This window comes from Salvia hispanica, chromosome 6 (assembly GCF_023119035.1).
Source record: "Salvia hispanica cultivar TCC Black 2014 chromosome 6, UniMelb_Shisp_WGS_1.0, whole genome shotgun sequence".
Taxonomy (NCBI): domain Eukaryota; kingdom Viridiplantae; phylum Streptophyta; class Magnoliopsida; order Lamiales; family Lamiaceae; genus Salvia; species Salvia hispanica.
In genome coordinates this window covers 2,632,069-2,651,094 of record NC_062970.1, presented here as the reverse complement: position 1 = coordinate 2,651,094, position 19,026 = coordinate 2,632,069, and the positions used below count along the sequence as shown (strand labels likewise).

At 35.9% G+C, this 19,026-nt stretch overlaps 1 protein-coding gene across 1 annotated transcript; it reads left to right on the top strand.

Moving 5' to 3' along the window:
* The first annotated feature begins 791 nt into the window (after positions 1 to 791).
* Positions 792 to 5,930, top strand: LOC125197063 (cycloartenol Synthase-like). Its single transcript, XM_048095760.1, has 18 exons — positions 792 to 1,162; positions 1,226 to 1,411; positions 1,558 to 1,647; positions 1,733 to 1,927; positions 2,044 to 2,128; positions 2,501 to 2,667; positions 2,805 to 2,993; positions 3,122 to 3,235; positions 3,417 to 3,539; positions 3,630 to 3,752; positions 3,882 to 3,980; positions 4,132 to 4,188; positions 4,356 to 4,402; positions 4,645 to 4,788; positions 4,879 to 5,056; positions 5,148 to 5,228; positions 5,400 to 5,483; positions 5,661 to 5,930. The coding sequence occupies exons 1-18, from the start codon at positions 959 to 961 to the stop codon at positions 5,775 to 5,777; spliced, it is 2,283 nt and encodes a 760-aa protein (XP_047951717.1). The 5' UTR covers positions 792 to 958; the 3' UTR covers positions 5,778 to 5,930.
* Positions 5,931 to 19,026: the final 13,096 nt, after the last annotated feature.

Here is a 19,026-nt window from a genome sequence, read left to right as displayed (position 1 = left end):
ATTAGAAAAGTAGCTAAGACATAATATCATAGAATTATTCACCCGAGATTAAGTGGTGAAATAATTTAATGATTATAGTATATATTTAATTATGAGACAGTAGTATATAATTTTTTAAATCGGATGTATGCCCATAAAGTATTAATTCTTGAAGTCAAATGCCACTAGTTTGAATTCAATCGACAATATGCATACTTTGGATGTGTTGCGTTAGTGTGCTAACTAATTTATAATAATAACTAATAACTTTTAATTTGTGTAATATAGACATAATTATATCAATACAACATGTAAATTTAAATATCAACATAAAGATATAAGTTTATCAATATAAGAAAATTGATAAATTTATGTCTTAGTGATAATATTTTTAACTACATATTGATATTAATTATAAGTTATTACTGTAAGTTAGTTAGTATAAGTTGCATACATATTATTAAACATAAATGATACTCCTAGTATTTAAGTATGAAAATTTTATGTGGATACGATATTAATTTCATATTAGCAATAATTAAGTACTAAAATTAATCAAAATATCTAATTCTAAGTTTCAAACCGTAAAATGGGAGCCAACTTTAAGAATTTGGAGCACAAGATGAAACGAGTGCGTTGGAGGTTTTTTCCACAACGCATTTGATGTAAAGTCAAAAATGGCAGCTAATGCTTGTCAATCAATGATGGAATTTGGAGAAGAAAAAAGCCATGGTTTGAATCGAAGTAAACTCAGAAGTCTCAGTCCACGGCGTCAACGCATATGAGACTTCTTCTTAAACATGAAAAAGCACCATCTGCATGCATGCGATGAACTTGCATTTGTTCCTCACTGTTTCCATTTGATTTCTGGTAATTTAATCCATGAAAACTTGAATTTGTTCCTCGATTTCTTACACGATTTTATTACTGCTGATTGGTGGTATAAAAGAGAGACAGAGAATTTCAATTTCAATTTCAAATGTGGAAGTTGAAGTTTGGGGAGGGATCGAATTCGAGCCCTTGGCTGCGCTCTGCAAATGGCCACGTCGGCCGCCAAATCTGGGAGTTCGACCCCAGCCTCGGCTCCCCCGACGAGCTCGCCGAGATCGAGAAGCTTCGCGAGGAGTTTCGCGATCATCGTTTCGAGAGGAAGCATTCTTCTGATCTCCTCATGAGACTCCAGGTAATTAGTTTCGATTGATTAATTTTGCCTTAGTAGTAATTAAAATCTGATGAAATTATGTAGTTTGCGAAGGAGAATCGGAGCACTGTGAATTTGCCCCAAGTGAAAGTGGATGATGTCGAAGATATCACAGAAGATAAAGTGGTGAATACATTGAGAAGGGGCATCGGTTTCCATTCAACTCTGCAGGCTGATGATGGTCAATGGCCAGGAGATTATGGAGGTTCATTGTTTCTTTTGCCTGGACTTGTAAGTATTCAATTGAATTATGAGATTTGGGGAAAATTGTGCCCCATCTTGTTTTCTGTGTTTGCAAGATGAATTGATCCCCCAAAATGACTTGAAGAATGTAATTGAGATTGTCTGTGTGTGTGTGTGTGTGTGTGTGTTTTAAGGTCATTGCACTATCTGTTACTGGGGCATTAAATACAGCTTTTCCAGAAGAGCACAAACGAGAGGCGCTTCGTTATCTGTACAATCATCAGGTGAAGACTGGATTTCAACATGTGTATTTATGGTATCATTCTGTGGAACTATATGTGGTTTACAGCTAAATGTGCATTGAAACAGAACGAAGATGGTGGATGGGGTCTGCACATCGAGGGTCCAAGCACCATGCTTGGTTCTGTTATGAACTATGTTATGTTGAGGCTGCTTGGTGAAGAAGCAGAAGGCGGAGATGGATCAATGGAGAAATGTCGAGAATGGATTTTAAGTCACGGTGGGGCCACTGCAATAACATCATGGGGAAAGATGTGGCTCTCAGTTCAGAACTCATCCCTTTTATTTGCTGTTTGATATAAAATGCTCCAAATGCACCATACCTTGTGTATGCACACTTATGATTTTTTGTTCTTTTTCTTTATTTCTTTACGGTTTAGGTACTTGGGGTTTTCGAGTGGTCTGGAAACAATCCTATGCTACCTGAGATGTGGCTCCTTCCCTATATTCTTCCATTCCATCCAGGTGAACTTCACTACTTTGAGACTATTGGCCATCTCTTTGGTTTCTACTAACAGTGACATGACTTATGTACTCATAGTTTTCTTCAATGATCAAGAGTGCTTGCTTTCTGTATCATGTCTAAAATCTATGTTGTTAACTGTAAGAGGATCAAGGTACTTGGAATAGAGATAATCAACTAACTATTTCATCATGATTATTAGTATCTCATGATCAGATCACCTCAAACCAAAACAATAGATTTTGGCAAATATATTCCCCCAATATCTGTTACTTCAACATATTTTCATTTCTTGGAAGAGCTTTTTGATGTCATTCTGTCTTGCACGCTTTATTCCGTATATGAAACAGATTATTCTTTGATCCAAATTTCAGGAAGGATGTGGAATCATTGTCGAATGGTATACCTCCCTATGTCCTATTTGTATGGGAAAAGATTCGTTGGCCCAATCACACCCACAGTACTTTCACTTAGGAAGGAACTTTATACAGTTCCATACAGTGAAATAGACTGGGACAGAGCTCGCAATGAATGTGCAAAGGTGAGTTAGAGCCACATATAAATTCCTAAAGAGTCATATTGTAGTTTGGAATCACAAGTTTTAAACAAAATTTTAGAAAGAACCTCATTCTGTGTTTGCGGTAAATACTCTAACTGATTATGTTTCTTCTGCTGCAGGAAGATCTCTACTACCCTCATCCTCTTGTACAAGACATGCTTTGGGCTACCCTTGACAAAGTTGTGGAACCCGTTTTGATGCGATGGCCCGGGAATAAGTTGAGAGCTAAAGCTCTGCGAACTGTAATGGAGCACATACATTACGAGGATGAGAACACTAATTATATATGTTTAGGCCCTGTAAACAAGGTACATCTAAAATTGTTTGACATCCAAACCCTTGTAGTTATTTGTGAAGTTTTATTCAAAATTCATAAAAATGTTGAATCTGGAAAGCAAGTCATTCTAGAAAAAAAATATTCACAATGAGTTTGCAGGTGCTAAACATGCTTTGCTGTTGGGTGGAAGATCAAAATTCAGAAGCTTTCAAAATGCATCTTCCAAGAATTTATGATTATCTGTGGATTGCTGAAGACGGCATGAAAATGATGGTTCAGTTCTACTCATATTAACATCTTTGTCACAGCATTCTAGTTTCAGATCTGTTTATGTTGCATCCATTATGATATCTTTCTTCTACAAGCAGAACTAGTTATGTATTCACCTTTCATAAGTTTTATTGTTAAAATTTTATTCTGCTGAGTCTCTACCATGCAAAATCTTACATTTTAGGGATACCATGGAAGCCAGTTATGGGACACTGCCTTTGCTCTTCAAGCCATAATTTCAACAAAGCTTGGTGAAGAATTTGGCCCAACTTTACGAAAAGCACATACATACTTAAAGCAATCCCAGGTTAACCTTGATCTTTCCTTTATGCCCATTAATTCAGGTCTAATAATCCAAATCAATCATCTGACATCATCCTCATTTTCGCCTTTAAAGTTGCTACACGACTGTCCTGGAAATCTAGAGTTTTGGTATCGTCACATTTCCAAAGGTGCCTGGCCATTTTCGACCGGAGACCAGGGATGGCCGGTTTCAGATTGCACTTCTGAGGGCCTGAAAGTTAGTTACATCGGATGATTATTTTTATTTTTTTTATTTTCTAGTGTTTTTTTTTCAGATTTCATTCTTTCCCTAATATATCATAAATTATTGGTAGAACTGTCATGGTACTATGTTCCTTCTACTCAGGCAGTTCTGTTATTGTCGAAGTTACCATCTGAAATTGTCGGTGAACCACTGGATGCAAAGAGGCTCTATGATGCCGTGAATGTTATTCTATCCCTACAGGTATCCCTGTCTACGATTGGACTTCATTGGTTTCATAGTTAAAATGGAAATGCATAGCCAAAAAGGCACTCCTGTGTGCAAACTTCTTTTATCTTTATTACATATTGAAAGGATAAAGAGAAGTGAGATCAGATTCCAAAACTTTTTGTAGAATGCAAATGGAGGCTACGGAACGTATGAGTTGGCACGGTCCTATAACTGGTTGGAGGTACATTTTCCCAGCATGGACATTGCCAATTATAGCGCACACTTTCATGCTCTTGATTTCAAGCCTTAATCTAGGCAGTTTTTGTATTACCATAAGTCCTTAACTTTTTGTAAATAATCCAACTTGAAAACACATGACTAATGTGATTCTGCACGTTTATCATGCAGCTAATCAACCCTGCTGAAACTTTTGGCAATATCATCATTGACTATCCGTAAGACGCCTCTGCAGCTTTGCCCTTTGCTTATCCATGCTCAACAAACTTTTGGAGCTTTTTGTATCATCTCATGTCATCAAAAGCATATATATTTATGCTTTTGTCACTAACTCAAGTCTTCATTTCAATGTTAATCAATAAAAGTCATCTGTGCAATCATATAAACGTGAGTGATCATTGCGTGAAATTCATCATGCAATGAATAGTTCATCCTCTTAACCAATCTGACTTAACTGCAGCTGTGTGGAATGCACCTCAGCTGCAATTCAAGGGTTAACAGAATTCACACGATCACATCCTGTTCACAGAAGAGAAGAAGTGGAAAGCTGTATAGAAAAAGGTGCTAAGTTCATTGAAAATATTCAAGAAGCAGATGGGTCCTGGTCAGTTTTCCCTCCCTTTGGTTTTGGACCAGGAATCATGCATACATTGATTTCTTCGTCATTAATAGGAAGATCAACATTTTGTTGCAGGTATGGAAGTTGGGGAGTTTGCTACACTTATGGAACATGGTTCGGGGTGAAAGGCCTCGTGGCAGCTGGGCGAAGCTCCAATGGTAGCTCTACCATTCGCAAAGCTCGTGATTTCTTGCTGTCTAAACAGCTCCCTTGTGGTGGCTGGGGTGAGAGTTATCTATCGTGTCAAAACAAGGTTTTGAGATTTTCTAAATTGGCCCATCTCTGATATACATGTGGTGATGTGTTACAACGGTTGATGAATTACGGTTTGCATATGTATTTAGGTGTATACAAATCTAAAAGGTAACAAGTCTCATGTGGTGAATACAGCATGGGCATTGATGGCTCTTATTGAAGCTGGGCAGGTAAAGAAAAATTTAAATAAAAAAAATACTCTGCATTTCTTGCACTGAGTTAATGCCTGCATTATCATAACCATCAGCCATTTCATAACACATGTAAATATGAAAAATGATGAAAGTTGAAGGAACGAGTGGCTGATGCGTTTCTTCGTCTTGTGTTACGATGATTTGCAGGCCGAGAGAGATCCCACGCCATTGCATCGTGCAGCGAAAGTTCTTATAAATTCTCAATGTGAGAATGGGGATTTCCCACAGCAGGTAATTCTGTTAATTATAAATTATTTTGATATTGCTGTGAGCCTGTGACAAGTTACTTTCAGATTTTAAGAGCATTGATTCCAACTGTTAACATTGTGTGTATCAGCTACTTCTTGAAATAAATGATCATTGAAAAGAAAATAAATTCATTTATCATTTGTTTCACTGTATTCTCAGGAGATAATGGGAATCTACAATGGGAATTGCACTTGTTCGTATGCTGCATACAGAAACATATTCCCCATCTGGGCGTTAGGAGAATACTATTGTCACGTTTTGCGCAACCAAAGCTAGGAAAAATCACTAATTCTATGAATAAATGTACAACTATAATAAACTTTGCTTCATTGTGTTTTATTGTGGATTGGTATGCATGGTATAAATCTAAATCATGCTTTACAAACTCTCATTATTCGATATGTGTAGCTCGTATTGATTCACGGACCACGAAGGTATGACGGTATCCATTCGACAAATTCATATACTAGTACTATATCTCAAATTTGCCCACGCACATGTTTCAATTGGTATGAATTCAGCCAATTCATAGCAACATATCACGTAGTGAGTCAAGCTGCATGTAGGTTTGGTATGCATAGTATGAATTCGGTCAAATTACACCAGCACACCAAACATGACACTTTGTATCGAGAACAGTCGCACATAGATTTAGTATGCATATTGGGTGCTCAGTTTTCCATTTACGGGTCAAGAGTCGAACCCAGACAAGCTTACAACAACATGCGAAGATGCGGCGCTCATAATGTCGGCGAATCGAGGGAGAGACCGTGTGACACTACAAGAGTGGCAAGTGTGACACTACGAGACCGGCGAATCGGGTGCGGCAATTTAGATAAGAACAATGATGAAACCGCACGCACATGGGTGTCTCATATTGAGAATGCAAATAAGAAATAAAAAAAATTGACCGAAAGACAATTTTGTCTAAGTTGACGAGTACTGTTATTATTGATTTGTTATTTGGTTAGTTGGTTTTGCAATTTGCTCTATTATTATATTTAATTCTACTACTAAACATATAGGTAAAGAAGGTCCAATGGGGGAGGCTCAATCCAAGCCTCATAGATCCCTAACCTAGCCCATCATAAACTCTATAAATAAGAATGTAAGGAGATGAGACATAAGTTATCACAAACCCTAGCCTCCACACTTGGCTTTCTTGTCTTCTCCTTCAAGATTCTTATAATTTCTAAGAGATTCCTCCCACAAGGAATTTAGATCTATAGAGTTAAGGGTCATAGGTTAGAAGATCTTTGGTCTTGCATTCATAATCAAGCTTCAAGATCTACACGTGGAGAAGTAGCAAGCCACTTCGATTCTTTGGAGAATCATTGTTGTAAGTATTCAATAACATAATTTAATTTAAATTATGTGATTAATTGCGCAATTATATGTTTCTACATGTTGAAGCATGAAATTGAATCGACCCACATAATCACCTAAATAGATTCTTATGTGGATTTATTTGTTTTGCATTTTCCGCTGCGATTATCCCCAACAGACACAAGTACAATTTTGCAACGCCGAGAGACTTTGCCGACCGGTTGCGTCTACACCTGATTGAAAGTATTCAACACGAGTGGACAATGTGTTGACAATCGCATTAACAACCGTTTTGACATGCGAAAACGGCGCCGAAAGTAATCTTCTAGATACCGCGGCTGGTCGGAAAAATAGTTGGCAACGAGCCTTTCGTGGGCTCCTTCCCGATCACGATGGATGTAGCGACGTTTTGATCTAGTTGGTTGAGGAGGAGGGGCGGGAGTAGGCCTGTCAAATCGGGTATCCGCGGATACCCGATCCGAAATTTTCGGGTTCCCGATCCCGAAATTCGAAAAATCCAATACCCGATACCCGATCCGAATTTTATTTCGGGTATCCAGTCCCGAAAAATCAGGTATCCAGTCCCAATTGTGATTTTGACTCTTTTTTTTTTGAAAAATTAACTACAAACTTTTAGAATTTATTTCATACTATTATTTAGTTCGAATTTAATACAAAGTTGAAGTATTATTCAGGAGAAAATAACTACAAACTTTTAGAAATTTAAAATTCTTGTAATTGTTCGAATTTAAGAGAAAATAACTACAAACTTTGAGAAGTATATGCGACCAACTCTACTGCCAAATATGAAAAGTTGTATAACCATCTGCTTTTCCAACATAAAAATGTGTATATAACTTCATAGACCATGGTGGAATTCTATTTAGGCAAAACAATTCAATAAATAAAATAATAATAAATCAATGTTGCTGCATCTTTATTTTGAGGTATTGCAAGGACTATATTCCAAGAGGAGAGGGAGAGACTAGGAGAGCGGTGGTGGAGGGCAGCGAGAGGGGAGGAGGCGTGGAGAGGAGGCGCTGTGAATTTTGGATATACCCTAAATTAGTTATCTTATACGGTAACTTATTAATTAAAATATAATTAATAAATTAAGTTATATTTAAATATAATTTATTAATTAAAAAAAAAATCGGATATGCCGGGTATACCCGAACCGATACCCGATCCAAAATTCTCACTACCCGAACCCGATCCGATACCCGAAAATTCGGATTTTGAGTATCCAATTATCCGACTTTTTCGGGTTTGGATATCGGGTATCCAATACCCGATATCCATTTTGACAGGCCTAGGCGGGAGTATTGGCGGCGACATAGGCTTCATAGGCGGCACAATATTGTTCCTGATATTCTTGTTCTTCGCGCTCCGCTACCGCAATGAGATCGGTGAAATCCATTTTTGAATTTTTTTAGAGAAGGTTTGGTGAGAGAGGAAGATGTAGATGATTTAGTATGAAAAAGTATGAATGATAGATAATTTGATGTGAAAAGTGGATGATTAATGTGTATATATAGATGATTTTGGGATAAAAAATAAATAAAAAAAGGCCATAAACGGCTCTATTTTTTGGGAATCCAAAGTATATATATTTTTTATTTTTTTGGTATTATTTCAAATTATTTCTGAAATTTTATTTTTTTAAAAAAAGAAAGATCAATTTTGCCAACGGCTTCACGTTGCACGGACGGACGGCGTACATCGGCGGACGAGCTCGTCCTTGCCGCTGGAACGGACGGACGGACGCCGTTTTCCCAACCGCTGCGGATGCTCTTATATGCCATGGAATTTTATGTCCCTACTTTAGCAACGGATTATAAAATGGCTTTAGTATGACAAAAAAAATCCTAGTAAATCCGAAAAAAATTACAAATATGACACGAAATAAAATTTTCAATCTCGGAATGATGAGCTGGACCATTATCTATACTGCACAGGACAAACGTCCACCAGTCTAGCTATCTTTCCGAGAGGTGAAAATCTTGCATAGTTTTAGATCCATGTCAACTTTGCAACTCGATGAAAAAATTATCATAAAATAAATACGAAATCAAAACATGATAACAAACATAGAAAAGCTGAAAATACAGATTCATGAGAAATGAAACATAAAATATCTTTTTTTCATCAAAAATTCTACAAAACAATTTATCTCTCAAGTGCATATATGTACACAAAAGAGTAGCAAGTATTCGAAAACAGAAAAAGATGGTGAAACTTGCAAGCTTACGAACTGGAGAGGCGTTCGGCCCGACTTTCACGTCGGGTGACGTTGTTGGTGCGGGAATCATCTATAAAACAAATCAAATATTTTTCACGTAAGATTTTACGTTTTAATTTGATTAAATAGATTTGTTTTTTCCATTTGAATTTATTTTGCATTTTCTTGCCTTGTACCAGCCTTAATGGAGTCAGGGTGGGCGTAATCAATAACAATATGGAGGTTCCGTTATTTCCTATTTTATCTGCCCATAGCCCTAATGAGGAGTATGTACCATATTAAAGTAATTATTTGTATTCATTTGAATTGTTATTCAATGTTTTTGTTTTGTTTTTCAGGGTTACTGTAAATTTTGGACAAGACAAATTTATCTTTAAGCTTAAGGTAAGTGTAAATATGTAATGTACTTTTATTTAGTGAATCTCTTTGAATCTCATATAAGATAGACATTGACATGATTCACTATTTGCTTGAATAAGAATTGAAGACACCGGATTCATTGATTTTAACAAATTTTATATTCAACTGTAGTTATAATTTTCATTTTCACTAAGTTTTTTCTTGTTTCTTGAATGACGTATTTCAATTTGAGTGAGGAAAAATGACACTCTACATTTTGGGCATATAGATCAGGCATATAAACTAGATGCAAGTATGATGATGCATGAAAAATTTGATGAGAATATCGAGATAAAGCCACATAATGCCTCTCATGAGTAAGGATGTCATATATACAGTCATGACATATATGAACTTTTATGTCCTTAAACTGGGACATGCACTAATTAGTTACTGGTGCTTTGTTTTCGGGATGATTCGTTCATATTTGCTGTTTAGCGGCTACGGTGACACTCTTAAAGAGATCGACAAGACTGTTAAAAGTATGATATCGCTCCTTCCTAAAGTTTCAGAAGATGATGTTAATATAGAAAATAGGTCCTCATTCTACATAATTCTAGAAATAGATATTTCTTACTTTTTTGCCATATGTATAAATCTAGAATTATGTAGACTAAATTAGAGATAAGGATGGAATTATAGATAAGGATAAGAATAAAATTATAGATAAATATGATGGAAAGTGATCAAATGAAAACTCTAAATATGGTACAAACTCAAAACTATGATCTACACTATTAAAAAATGTCAACAGATCACAAAAAAGCATTAACGGGAAAATGTCAATAGAATTTCAACGATTGTCAATGATTGATGCTGTGTTGATATTGTGTTGACATTAAAATCTTAAAATCTTACACTATGTTGACATTGTATTGAAATAGTGTTGAAACTGTGTTGAAGAGTTTTGAGTTTGTAAAATATATAAGTTTGCATTCTATCACTATCCTAAACATGATATTAGTGATGATGAGATAAGGATTACCTTATCCATTATCAACTATAAATATGTATGTAACGTGTAGTTTCTAGTAGTGAAATAAGAATACCATATTTTACTTAAACAAGAAAGACTCCCTCATTCAAATATATTTCCACCAACCATCAGTTCTGCCTTCTACAAACCATCCTCATCAAATATATTTCTAAAAATCATCAGTGGTACCAGAGCTCGGTTGGATCATTAAACTGGGCGTAGCTAGTTTTCACTACACCTTTCCAATCCCATATCTAATTGCCCACAATGGCCACATCTTCAAGTAACCATCAAATACCAATCCCTACTTTTTCAGGAGAACACTATAACTATTGGGCTATTAAAATGAGGACATACTTTATGTCCCAAAGCCTATGGGATATTGTCGATAAGGGATATACTATTTCCGAAGAGATTGTTGGTTTAAAAACAAACCACAATGCAAAAACTGTGAGAAGTTCGGGCATGAAGAAAAAGATTGTCGCCTTTGCAAAAAATATCAAGCTAATTTTTCAGAAGAAAACGAGTGCGAAGAGAATATATTTTACGCCTGCCATGCTGCATCAGAAGTGAAGAATGAAGATAGCGGCTGCAGCAATCATATGACCGGAGATGAGAAGCAATTCAGAGACATGGACAGAACAATCAAATCTCAAGTTAAGCTTGGGAATGGAGAACTTGTAGATGTTGAAGGAAAAGGAACTATAGCGCGTCTCATTAAAGATGTGCTGTTAGTTCCTAAACTTGATGCTAATCTACCAAGTGTGGGTCAAATGATGGAGAAAGGATATTCACTGATCTTTAAAGGTGATTCATGCACAATTTATGATAACAAAAATAAAGATAAAGATGCAGAAACAGAGGAACTTTCCACTCTGCTGGCGATACGTAGAAGCCGCACTAAAAGTTCAGGAAGATCCATCATGGCTATGGCACCGAAGGTTCGGGCATTTCAATCTACATGGGCTGAAGATACTTCACCAGAAAAATATGATGAGAGATCTTCCACCCATCCAACCAAATGATGCAGTGTGTGGAAAATGTATGGAAGGCAAACAACACAGGAAGCCATTTCCTTCAGGCAAAACATGGAGAGCTAAGAAGGTTCTGGAGCTAATACACACTGACGTGTGTGGTCCGATGAGGACTCCGACATTTGAGAATAACAGGTACTTCATCCTCTTCATTGATGACTTTACAAGAATGACTTGGGTCTATTTCAACGAAGTCGTGTATTGTAAGTTCCATAATTACAAGCATGTTTTTGAACTTTATGATAATGTATGGTTTTATGGTCGGCCCATTTCTCTCTCTTTTGGCCTACTCATATGCAACATTTGCTTTTCGGCACAAGATTTTATGCAGTGGTGTTTTGTGAGTTAATGAAGAGAGAGTAAAGTAAGATAGAAGAAAAAGTAGAGAGAGTGTTGTTTCTATTTTAGGAAACGTTTCATTTTTATTGGGACAACCTAAACAGGAAAACGTTTCATTTCTAACGGGACAGAGGGAGTAGGAACTGACCGAAATGGTAATATGTATCAAATTTTCAGGGACAGAGGTAGTAATATCGTTTTTGGAGTTCAATTTTCTTGTTATTCTTTGAGTTTGTGATCTTGTTAAACATTTTGCAAAATGTTCATATGTTTTTATCGTTGCTAATAACACTGATGTATTTTTACCAAACAAATACTCATTTTACCTATACATATTTATAGAGAAAATATAACTAAACCTTCAAAATCTGAGATATGATAGTTTAGTTTATAGTATACAGTAACTGGTCCCATATTAGTACTATATAATATGAACAATTCATTTGTGTACATACCAAGATTTGATAGCTTATGATGTATAATTTGTCGAACCTCTAATTTCCTTTTATCAATTAATTTATTATTTTCAAATAAATGAAGCCTTTCAGTTGGAGTCATTAATTATTTCAAGCACAACACCTACTCGGTCGAGTAGGAGTCTACGAATTCGGCCTTAAGCTGTTAAAGCGATATTTTGATCTAACTGACCACTTTTTGATATTTGTTTTGATATAAAATTTGGATACATTTTAACTCCGGCTTATATTGTACAAACTCAAAACTCCTCAACACGATTTCAATACAATATCAACACAATGTAAAATTTCAAGATTTTAATATCCTCATAGCTATTCAATTAATAAAATGGGAAACACAAGATCCATAGCCTGAAAACAGAGAAACACCAACAAATTTATAAAAAAAAAAATGAAAAAAATCAAGAAGAGCCACCATAAAGTTCCAATCTTTCCACAAGCAATAAGTAGCCAACTACATGCAGATATATAAACACACAAGACAAGACCCATATCATCAAAACATAAACTCCAACCATTGTTTTACTTTAAAATGAATAAATCAAGAAGACTCACCAAAAAGCTCCAATCTTTCCACAAGTAGACACACATATGTAGACACCATCATTGTGGTTACTATTCTCCTAAAAATGACTTTTTATAATAACTAAATAAATTTAAATTTAAAGTTTATATTATCGGAAATTTGAACTCACTCGAAATTTAAAATTTGTGTTTGATTAATTGGTAAGAAAAAATAATTAATAGAGCATAATGTAGATCACTATCAATTTGTGCTTAGAGATTTATTGGTAAGAAAAATAATTAATACAGTAGGGCATAATATAGATCACTATCAGTTTGTGCTTGGAGACAATGAAATGAAAATGATTCAATGTAATGTTTATACGTTCTAAAAAATTGTGTCATTTTTCTATTTAATGGACCATAATATAGATCACTATCAAATTGTGTTAGACAGAATGAAAGGAAAATGGTCAAATTTATTGTTTATACGCGCTGAAAAATTGTGTCATTTTTCTAATTTTATCAATCTATCAAAACGACTCTCATTTATATTTATATAGACTTTTACATTAATTTTTTTTTCTCTTATATATTTATTCGTATTTCATTTCTCATATTTTATTAAATATTGTACATTAAAACTCGTGTCGTTAAAATATGAGACTACCTTTTATGGTTGGAGGGTGTAGTATTTTTTTTACTTCATAGATATCTCATTTGTACTCATAATGTATCTTGTAAATGTTTAAGTCAATGGTTATTTGCTTGAAACGAACTTTCAACATTTTCTGATTTATCTCCCATACCGTTTGAATGGAAGAAGCAAAAGAAGGTAATTTGTCCATCGATACACGACCTTTGAGATATTCTTGAAATTTCCCAAATTTTGAGATTTACTAATTTTTCTTTGATAGATTTTGAATTTATTGCCCTACCCTTTATTTTAAATTCAGGCATGACTATTAATTTGTATTTAAATTCAAAAAATTAAAATTTCGGAATTAAAATAAGAAATGTTGAAAGTTTATTTATAAAAAAAATAACCCCTAAAAATTAAGTCTAGATAGCACAGGCTTTTTACTTAGAAATGGATAAAACACAAACTTTTTTAGAAAATGATACTAATAATAAAATATTTTTATCCATGCTAAATTATAATTTGAATATTTTAGTGCAGTCTATTTTTATTTAAGTATTTGTAAACAAACAATACATCTAAACTTTATTTAGGCCAACAAAAATCTTTGGATACAATCTTAATATCATATTTTTAATTGCACAAAAATCGTATTAAACATACACTACTACTTATTATATTTAATAAGCGAAAGTGAACTGGATCATTCAAAAATTATTTAGAACTCAAGATGACAGCTGAATGTTAGATGCATTCATAATCATAATGCAGCCCATATTCTCTGTTACATAAGAATCACATTAATTCCAAAAGGAATACTCAAATTATTCAGCAACAGTATACTATTTCATAACCACTGCAGATCGTGTTTACTTAGAGCATCCCATCCGTGCTTTTATTTAAGAGCACGGAGGTGGGCCCGGACCCACTTTTACTCCGTGTCCTTAGCTAAGAGCACAACACCCACATCCGTGCTCTTAGCTAAGGACAAGCTTAAAGGTCTCATCATTCTATTTTTTAATTTAAATACTTCAATTACTAAAAACATTTCTATAATATAAAAACACATTAAAAATATAAAAATTACATAATTAAATCCCAAAAAATAAAAATTACATAATTAAAATCCTAAAAAATAAAAATAAATAATTAAAATCCTAGAAAATTAAAAAGACCCACTACTCGTTGCCGAATTTCGCCCAAATGTGATTGATTAGATCTTTTTGTAGCTCAATAAGTGGGCTCTTGTATCGCGCCTTGTGTGTCTTCTTTCGATCCTCTCGTTCACCGTCGTATGCACACCTCGGCGTGTGGGAGACCTCGCGGTTGGGCTTCCGGCTTCATCCTCGTCGTAAAAGTTAGCCGTCATCGGTCCTTCGTCAGCTATAATCATGTTGTGCAAGATAATACACGTGTACATGATGTCGACGATATTCTTAACGTACCACAGCCGAGACGGGGCCTTCACAATGTTGAATCGGCCTTGAAGGAACCCAAAAGCTCTTTCGACGTCTTTCTGATCAGACTCTTGACACTCTGCAAAAAGAATCCGTCTCGGGTCTTGCGGGTTGCTGAACGTCTTCACGAAAGTCGACCACCTTGGGTAGATACCATCGGCGAGATAGTAACTCATGTGGTATGCATTTCCGTTGACGGTGAAGTCGATCGCCGGTGCTACACCATTCAAAACATCATCGAAGAGTGGTGGAGAATAGAGCATGTTCAAGTCGTTGTTGGATCCGACGACACCGAAATATGCATGCCAAATCCATAGACGGTAGTAGGCGACCGCTTCAAGGATAAGCGTTGGGCCGCCGCCTTTGTGGCCGCTTAAGTATTGCCCCCTCCAAGCAGTCGAACAATTCTTGCACTTCCAATGCATGTAGTCAATGCTGCCTAGCATACCGGGAAAACTGTGGACGGTTTCGTGAAGATGAAGCAACCGTTGACAATCTTCGGTGGTGGGTGCTCGAAGGAATTCCTCGCCGAAAGCAGAACGAACGCCGTCGCAAAAATATTTGAGGCATATGATTCCAGTTGACTCACCTACATGCAAATACTCGTCGAAGAGGTCAGCCGTTTGCCCAGTAGCAAGTTGCCGGATGGCACAAGTACAATTTTGCAACGCCGAGAGACTTTGCCGACCGGTTGCGTCTACACTTGATTGAAAGATTCAACACGAGTGGACAATATGTTGACAATCGCATAAACAACCGTTTTGACATGCGAAAACGACGCCGAAAGTAATCTTTTGGATACCGCGGCTGGTCAGAAAAATAGTTGGCAACGAGCCTTTCGTGGACTCCCTCCCGATCACGATGGATATAGCGACGTTTTGATCTAGTTGGTTGAGGAGGAGGGGCGGGAGTAGGCCTGTCAAATCGGGTATCCGCGGATACCCAATCCGAAATTTTCGGGTTCCCGATCCCCAAATTCCAAAAATCCAATACCCGATACCCGATCCGAATTTTATTTCGGGTACCTGGATACCCGACTCAGGTATCCAGTCCCAATTGTGATTTTGACTCTTTTTTTTTGAAAAATTAACTACAAACTTTTAGAATTTATTTCATACTATTATTTAGTTCGAATTTAATACAAAATTGAAGTATTATTCAGGAGAAAATAACTACAAACTTTTAGAAATTTAAAATTCTTGTAATTGTTCGAATTTAAGAGAAAATAACTACAAACTTTGAGAAGTATATGCGACCAACTCTACTGCCAAATATGAAAAGTTGTATGAACCATCTGCTTTTCCAACATAAAAATGTGTATATAACTTCATAGACCACGGTGGAATTCTATTTAGGCAAAACAATTCAATAAATAAAATAATTATAATCAAAGTTGTATTGCAAGGACTATATTCCAAGAGGAGAGGGAGAGACTAGGAGAGCGGTGGTGGAGGGCAGCGAGAGGGCAGGAGAGGGGAGGAGGCGTGGATAGGAGGCGAGGGGAGGAGGCGTGGAGAGGAGGCGTTGTGAATTTTGGATATACCCTAAATTAGTTATCTCATACGCTAACTTATTAATTAAAATATAATTAATAAATTAAGTTATATTTAAATATAATTTATTAATTTTAAAAAAAATCGGATATGTCGGGTATACCCGATCGTGTATACCCGATCATCCAAAATTCTCACTACCCAAACCCGATCCGATACCCGAAAAATCGGATTTTGGGTATCCAACTATCCGACTTTTTTGGGTTTGGATATCGGGTATTGGATACCCGATATCCATTTTGACAGGCCTAGGCGGGAGTATTGGCGGCGACATAGGCTTCATAAGCGGCACGATATTGTTCCTGGTATTCTTATTCTTCGCGCTCCGCTTCCGCAATGAGATCGGTGAAATCCATTTTTGAAGTTTTTAGAGAAGGTTTGGTGAAAGGGGAAGATGTAGATGATTTAGTATGAAAGAGTATGAATGAGAGATAATTTGATGTGAAAAGTGGATGATTAATGTGTATATATAGATGATTTTGGGATAAAAAATAAATTAAAAAAATAAAAAAAGGCCATAAACGGCTCTATTTTTTGGGAATCCAAAATTTTTTTTTTTATTAAAAAAAGAAAGATCAATTTTGCCAACGGCTTCACGTAAGGCTGCTCAGCGGCACGGACGAACAGCGTACATCGGCGGACGAGTTCATCCTTGCCGGTGGAATGGACGGACGGACGCCGTTTTCCCAACCGCTGCGGATGCTTTTATATGCCATGAAATTTTATGTCCCTACTTTAGCAACGGATTACAAAATGGCTTTAATATGACAAAAAAATCCTAGTAAATCCGAAAAAAATTGCAAATATGGCACGAAATAAAATTTTCAATCTCGGAACGATGAGCTGGACCATTATCTATACGGCACAGGACAAACGTCCACCAGTCTAGCTCATCTTTCCGAGAGGTGAAAATCTTGCTTAGTTTTAGATCCATGTCAACTTTGCAACTCGATGAAAAAATTATCATAAAATAAATACGAAATCAAAACATGATAACAAACATAGAAAACCTGAAAATACAGATTCATGAGAAATGAAACATAAAATATCTTTTTCATCAAAAATTCTACAAAACAATTTATCTCCCAAGTGCATATATGTACACAAAAGAGTAGCAAGTATTTGAAAACAGAAAAGGATGGTGAAACTTGCAAGCTTATGAACTGGAGAGGCGTTCGGCCCGGCTTTCACTTCGGGTGACGTTGTTGGTGCTGGAATCATCTATAAAACAAATCAAATATTTTTCACGTAAGATTTTACGTTTTCAATTTGATTAAATAGATTTATTTTTTCCATTTGAATTTGTTTTGCATTTCCTTGCCTTGTACCAGCCTTAATGGAGTCAGGGTGGGCGTAATCAATAACAATCTGGAGGTTCCGTTATTTCCTATTGTATCTTCCCATAGCCCTAATGAGGAGTATGTACCATATTAAAGTAATTGTTTGTATTCATTTGACTTGTTATTCAATGTTTTTGTTTTGTTTTTCAAGGTCACTGTGAATTTTGGACAAGACAAATTTATCTTTAAGCTTAAGGTAAGTGTAAATATGTAATGTACTTTTATTTAGTGAATCTCTTTGAATCTCATATAAGATAGACATTGACATGATGCACTATTTGCTTGAATAAGAATTGAAGACACCGGATTCATTGATTTTAACAAATTTCATATTCAACTGTAGTTATAATCTTCATTTTCACTAAGTTTTTTCTTGTTTCTTGAATGAAGTATTTCAATTTGAGTGAGGAAAAATGACACTCAACATTTTGGGCATATGGATCAGGCATATGAACTAGATGCAAGTATGATGATGCACGAAAAATTTGACGAGAATATCGAGATAAAGCCACATAATGCCTCTCATGAGTAAGGATGGCATCTATACAGTCATGACATATATGAACTTTTATGTCCTTAAACTGAGACATGCACTAATTAGTTACTGGTGCTTTGTTTTCGGGATGATTCGTTCATATTTGCAGTATAGCGGCTACGGTGACACTCTTAAAGAGCTCGACAAGAGTGTTAAAAGTATGATGTCTCTCCTTCCTAAAGTTCCAGAAGATGATGTTAATGAGGAGGACCTCATGTATGTCCTCAATCACCGGATGACTCTTCGTCGGGTATAACCGGCTAATGCCTTGTTTTTCATCTTTGAATGGTGACATACTTGGATTTTGCTTGGTTTTAGAGAGTAATCTTGCATGGTTTTGATCGCATTTCGTCTATTGTCGGATATGATTATGATTACTTCTCTATTATTTTGGCGGCTACGGTGACACTCTTAAAGAGCTCGACAAGAGTGTTAAAAGTATGATGTCTCTCCTTCCTAAAGTTCCTTCCTAAAGTTCCAGAAGATGATGTTAATGAGGAGGACCTCATGTATGTCCTCAATCACCGGACGACTCTTCGTCGGGTATAACCCGCTAATGCCTTGTTTTTCATCTTTGAATGGTGACATACTTGGATTTTGCTTGGTTTTAGAGAGTAATCTTGCATGGTTTTGATCGCATTTCGTCTATTATCGGATATGATTATGATTACTTCTCTATTATTTTGGCGGTTACGGTGACACTC

Excerpts from the sequence above, each read along its gene's own strand:
- LOC125197063 (XM_048095760.1), top strand. The coding sequence starts at position 959 with ATGTGGAAGTTGAAGTTTGGGGAGGGATCGAATTCGAGCCCTTGGCTG. Across the intron at positions 4,189-4,355 it reads GGTCCTATAACTGGTTGGAG|CTAATCAACCCTGCTGAAAC; the intron begins GTACATTTTCCC and ends TTTATCATGCAG. Across the intron at positions 5,057-5,147 it reads ATCTATCGTGTCAAAACAAG|GTGTATACAAATCTAAAAGG; the intron begins GTTTTGAGATTT and ends ATATGTATTTAG.